Here is a 5,947-nt window from a genome sequence, read left to right on the forward strand (position 1 = left end):
TGATAAAAAATAAAATCAAATATAGAATAAATTTAGAATTTGGGGGTAATTTTTGTTTTAAAATCCCTAAAACCGTGCAATCATGTTTCATAAAATCCCTTATTTTTGTTTTGAAATCCCTAAATCTCTAATTTGAAAATTTAAAATTATGTCAGGGAGTTGATTAGATTTTGTATATATGGCTCGCTACTTCAAAGTATATATATTATATAACCTATTTGAGTATATACCACCAAAAAATTATATAGCTATATAACATTTGCATTCATTCTTGTATTAATATATACCAACTGTACGGTAATAATAGAATTGACGAGGGTGACCTAATTGACAATCAATGAAAAGCAAATTAAAATATTTTTAAAATATAAAACCTAGATAGATTTAACAAGTCTGAAAGTTTAAAAACCACTTGAAATTAAACCTAAAACATTTTAAAAAAATAGAAAAAGAAATATGATACAAAAATTTATTTAGTAAATGACATGTATAGTGTTCCATAAGATATACCTTCAAATTAAGCACCCTAAAAAAATGAAAGTCAAATGAAAAAAAAAACAGGAATGCGTTCAAAGCATGCTACCTACATACTTAAGAATATCCTCCACATTTTCCTAGCAATCGAACATAGAACGATGAGGCGATTATCTTACAAGTCAAGGTGCATACGAACTAACCTAAATATAAAAAGAAATTATAAGAAAAAAGACTTAATCCAATACAAAATTATTTATTTGGTATGCTTTATCGATTGGTGCTGCTGTCAAAATGTAGACATCAGATTGTGGGGTTCATTCTTGTAAAGAAGCCCTTTGGCAACTTTCCAAGGGAAGAAAAATGCCTCAAGAAAATGTTTACACATGGAAGGCTTTATGGAATCAAAATACACATATTCTGAATTTTGAGCTGACAGGAAACAATGGAAATACCCTCTTCTCTCACATCTCTCTCTAAATAAATACATAACAAAATCAAATGTTTATCCAACCATTAAATTGTTTTCCCTTTTACTGTGCATCTAACAGTAAGTTAAGATTAACTTCTCTACTAAAGAACATACCGTATAGCAAAACTTTTTTTTGAGGGGAAACTTGCGTCAGATAATATGCATATCCTTCAACCTTGAGACCCCTTTCTCAGCTGACATTATCATCCTCATTCTCCACAGCTCGAGTAACACCAACTTCAGCAGGTCGAAGAACCCGATCATAAAGCATGTATCCTTTCTATTAACATAAACAAGGAAACCACACTTAGGCTTCTGCAGTCATCATCATAATCTCGGTGCAAGTTCTGACTTACAATCTGTTTCGATGAACAAACATAGATATAGACAAAGTGTTGCAGTTTCATGTTATTTTAAGCATTGTACGCACATGAATCTTAGCCAAAACCTCTTACGGAAAAATGGATATCCTATTTTCCATGGACAAGATGAACATCCTTACTCATGGGTATTTCAATTCAATTATGTTAAAACTGATGATACAATAGAAATACCCTCAATGCATCTGTTTTTCCCTCTGACAACTAGATTACTCTAAGATTTTTATCTTAGGCTATGACAGGGTGCCTCACTCCTTACGCTCACTAAGGTGCACTCAGTTGTGCAAGAAGCACGTGCCACATTGCCTCAGTATCTTTTTTTTTTCTTTTCCCCCAAAACTTTCCCTCAATCTAGACATTCCTGAAAATATGGGCGTGTCGTCTTGTCAAGACCTTAGTGGGTTTGTTCAACGTGTGTCTATTTTTTTATATTCTTTTATATTCGTGAGTGTCCGAGCCAGTTTGCGCACACCTGGACTAATCTCACAGGACAAGGAAATTAAATCATAGATAAGTCACCCCCACTGTTTGAACCCATTCCCTCAAAGTTATTTAGAATTACCTTGACCCCTCTGGACCACTAGGCCAACCCATGATGGTTTTGTTCAACAATGTGTTATCCGTATTTGGAGCTTTGTTTTTTATATGTTGTAATCATTTTTCTCCCTCCAAGAGTTTATATTTTGAACATCTTCTTCCTTTCCATTTACCAATGTAGACATTTCTTCTCCATTTGTTTCTGGTTCAGAAAAAAAAAAAAATTCTAGACATAGAACTCCTAGCTTTGGAAATTGGAGCTCTAAGTTCATTTTCTATTTTTAAGAGCTATTATATGCTTTAGCGGCCAGAGCCTTTTCCATAAGTCATTCATCATTCGATGAAAGACCCAAACTTGTTGTGAGGATTCTTCTCACTTTTGGTATTGAAATCAATAGAAAAGCTTCAAGGCGATGCAAAGCTACCCCACCTATTCGAGAGGGTGGGTAATCTCTCCTTAGCTACCTTTTAGCACTCACAACTAGAATGATCCTCCCCCCACTACCTTCCTTTTTCTACTGCTCTCTGCCCTCATACATTCCTGGGCCCCACTCTGCAAACCGTTACCCTACTCCCTAGTAATATTACTCATCTACCCCAGGTACAATTCCCCTTCTACCCTTTATATAGTAAGTCTTCACTATTGGTGGCCTTTCTATAGTGAGTCTTCACTATTGGTGGCCTAACACTTGTGTGCTTGAGCAGCACTCCCAATGTTGGCCTCAAGCACAAGGAAGAGTTTTAAGAGCAATAAGATCAGATCACAATGTTGTTTCATCATCAAATTTTGCTCATGCGGAATTGGGCTCAAATGAAATGCCCTTCTCCTTTATAAAGAAATTGGGTAGTATGTTCCAAAATTCCTCATTCCTCTAAACAAGCTCTTACAAAACTCAATACTATATTTTTTCCTATATAATAAAAAGATTATATTTCTCTGTTGTGCGCTTAAAAAAAACCTCACCCTTTTTTGCATTTTGTCCTTTGGAAAATATTGGGGTAGTTTGATAATCCCATGAGCTACATAAATCCAAACTTTTGAAACCTAACTAGCCGCACACACACACACTTATTCTCACAAATCACAAACTATAAATCAGACGTAAACTACATAGACCTCAATTTCTATAATTCATTGACCTACACAGTTAAAAAATTAGCTACACAAACTCGAGCCCATATTTGTGCTGCTCAAATCTAGGCTTAATAGAATTGTGAACCAAATATCCCCACAACATACTTGTTCTTCTGACACAAAGTCTACCCATGGGGATTGACAAAAGAAAATATTTATAATTACATTAGATGGTCAAAATTCTAGAAACAAATATAGATATCTTATTTACAAAGAAAATATCCTAAGATTTTTTGTGGACAACTAAATATATAGCTAGCCAACATCTTTAGACAACTGACACCCAATTCTCATGTGCTACGAACAAATGGCCCTCGAGAGAAATTAATTGGTCAAGGAAAGTGTTCGCAAAGTTCCCATTTTATTTTGTTAATTACCTATGTGCATAAAGACATTTGTGGCCCTTGAGAGGAATTAATTGGTCAAGGAAAATGTTCACGAAGTTCATTTTATTTTGTTAATTGCCTATGCGCATAAAGAAATTTGTCTTACCTCAATTCATCAGCATACATACAATTGTGGCCCTTGAGAGGAATTAATTGGTCAAGGAAAATGTTCATGAAGTTCATTTTATTTTGTTAATTACCTATCCGCATAAAGAAATTTATCTTGCCTCAATTCATCAGCATACAATTTCCATATTCAACGAAAAATGCACACGAAGAATTTGAAATATAATAATGGTGAAGAGTAGAACCATGCACAAAAAAAATGATTATGACTATGAGACATACCTTCAATACAGCAGCAACAGTACCAGGAGGTTTAGAACCATCTGGTACTTGAAACACAGCATTGTGCATATGTGGATCAAATGGTTCATTTGTAGGATCAAACTTTTCCACCCCAAACTTTTTTAACACCTGCAACATAGTTTAGTTTAACATAATTTGCACATGAATATCAAGAACCAAAATTAGATACAAGTAACACAGCAGATAGCTTCAATTGGCTAATTCATCTGGCATATTAGTTTTACAAATAATTGGAATCCTCATTCTTTTATTTTAACACCAGAACCGACAATTTAGAAGTCAAATCAGAAAATACATGACATACCAACATCCTAAATAAGTTGACATAGTCACATAAGTTCTTCGTTAACCACTAAAACCAACCAATTATTTTGATAAGAAAATAAATTCAAACTAATTGTAAGCCTCAAGAACATTTTGAACAAGACATTTTACCTCAGACAACTGTTTCTCAGTCATTTCAACACCTTCAAGAAGGGTCTTCAACAGGGGCACAGCCCCGCTAGAGTCGTCAGTTGAATCAATCTTTGAAAAACTTTCCTTGACGACAGATGAAGCACGTCCTAGATTGTCTGCAACGTCCAGTAAACTCTTTGCAAAATTCTAAAATATATATAAATAATAGAGGTCAGGATAAAAGTTTGCAAGCGAGCATTAATGAATTGCCCATGTCATTGCAACATCAAAACAAATATCAAGGACGAGAAATAAGCCAAAATAAAAAATAAAACCTGTATGGCAAATTTCTTTGAATTCTCAGCTTCACGCCTTGTCCTGGCCATCACATTTTCCATCTCTGCATATGTGCGAACAACTTTATCTTGCATTTGTTCAATCTCTTTGTGCTTTAACTTCAAAAGTTCTTCCTTCTCAGTCACAAGTTTCACCAGATCATCCATGGAAAGATTGTCATCACTCTCAGAATCTGAATCATAAATTAGAATTTATTACAACTTCTCCTTAAGACGGGCATTAAAAATCAAAATCTGGATATTAAACCTGATTCTTTGGGTTGACCAGTAGTTTCAGCCGTAGGCTCAGAAGCAGGTGTAGAGCCGCCATTACTTGGTACAGTATTACCATTTTCCTTATCAGAAGTCTCAGGGGATGCAGATGTTGATAATCTGAACTTTTGAAGGAAAAATGAATGATGCAACGCAGATTCCTGAGCAGAAAAAAGAATAGAACTAGGCATATTAGACCAACGAATAAAATTTTACAATTTTACATTCCCTCATTCTGAATAGATAAGAAGACCAAACGCGTAACCAAAAAATGAAGCACCAGTTACCCATTCCTTTAAACAATAAAAAACCAATAAATCCCAATGAGCTCCTAAGAATAATAAGAGGAAAAAACATAAGCTGCACGACAATTAAACGCTCTCCAATTATAGAAAAATATAATAAAACTACACCAAAGTTCATAAATAATAACAAATCCAAGACACCCAGCAACAGTACCAAGATTCACGGAAGGCCCCAAGGCACATAACCACAGAATATAAAAACAAATACGATCAAAACCTCATCGAAAAGAGAAGAAATTCGAATTCAAATGTCGTTCTTCCGTTGCGGAAAAACCAAAACCCTAGCTAAACCCCAATAGCAGAAAACTCGACCGAGTGATTGCCCGGTAATTAAACCGTACCTTGTCGATAGGTTGGTTAACACGATAGTGTAAGTGATTGGCGAGGATTGGCAAGTGCGTCGTTTTGTCAGATTGCGAGGCCGAAGAGAGCAGCGAGCTCCGGCAAATGTTCCGGCAGGCGCCTGAGAAAATCTTCGTGACGAACATGGTTGACGAAGAAATTGATCGAAACCGAAGAATGAGATCGGAATCAAAACTTTTTCCGGTGAAGTAGAGAGGAAGGAAACGAAGAGAAGAATGAGCTTGAGGAGAACATGGGAGAGAGAACGGGAACAAGGGTTTTGCGGTGGCTTAAAGTGAGTTGACGAAACTGCCCCTCAGTTGTGTCTCATTGAACGACGTCGTTCTAGGTGCTCACTGTCGCTGTCGGACTTTTTTATTTTTTAGTTTTGGGGGAATGAAAAATTTTCGGTCTCTTTGTGAGATCATTTTCGTTGTTGAATCTGCTGAGGAAGCTTCTAGATTAAGGCCGACTTTTCTCTACTTTCGGCTTAAATAAATGGGGGCAAGTGTAGGAATGACCAAATTTAATAATTCGTTTTAA

The 5,947-nt window shown here is 35.6% G+C and overlaps 1 protein-coding gene across 1 annotated transcript; it reads right to left on the reverse strand.

Moving 5' to 3' along the window:
* Window positions 1–710: 710 nt before the first annotated feature.
* On the reverse strand, window positions 711–5,675 carry LOC111019268 (grpE protein homolog 2, mitochondrial). The gene is made up of 6 exons (XM_022295612.2): window positions 5,404–5,675; window positions 4,753–4,918; window positions 4,485–4,678; window positions 4,189–4,356; window positions 3,733–3,861; window positions 711–1,226 (listed from the first exon to the last, which is right to left on the reverse strand). Exons 1-6 carry the CDS (start codon window positions 5,548–5,550, stop codon window positions 1,137–1,139), a joined length of 894 nt encoding a protein of 297 aa, XP_022151304.1. The 5' UTR covers window positions 5,551–5,675; the 3' UTR covers window positions 711–1,136.
* Between the last annotated feature and the right edge of the window lie 272 nt (window positions 5,676–5,947).

Source organism: Momordica charantia, assembly GCF_013281855.1.
Source record: "Momordica charantia cultivar OHB3-1 chromosome 10 unlocalized genomic scaffold, Mcharantia_2.0 BLBB01000010.1, whole genome shotgun sequence".
Classification (NCBI taxonomy): domain Eukaryota; kingdom Viridiplantae; phylum Streptophyta; class Magnoliopsida; order Cucurbitales; family Cucurbitaceae; genus Momordica; species Momordica charantia.

What these genes read in the sequence shown, in the direction of transcription:
- LOC111019268 (XM_022295612.2), bottom strand. Translation starts at nt 5,550, where the DNA reads ATGTTCGTCACGAAGATTTTCTCAGGCGCCTGCCGGAACATTTGCCGG. An exon ending in TGGTCAACCCAAAGAATCAG is followed by an intron (nt 4,679 to 4,752) that starts GTTTAATATCCA and finishes TTTATGATTCAG; the next exon opens with ATTCTGAGAGTGATGACAAT. An exon ending in CTGTTGCTGCTGTATTGAAG is followed by an intron (nt 1,227 to 3,732) that starts GTATGTCTCATA and finishes TTATGTTAATAG; the next exon opens with AAAGGATACATGCTTTATGA.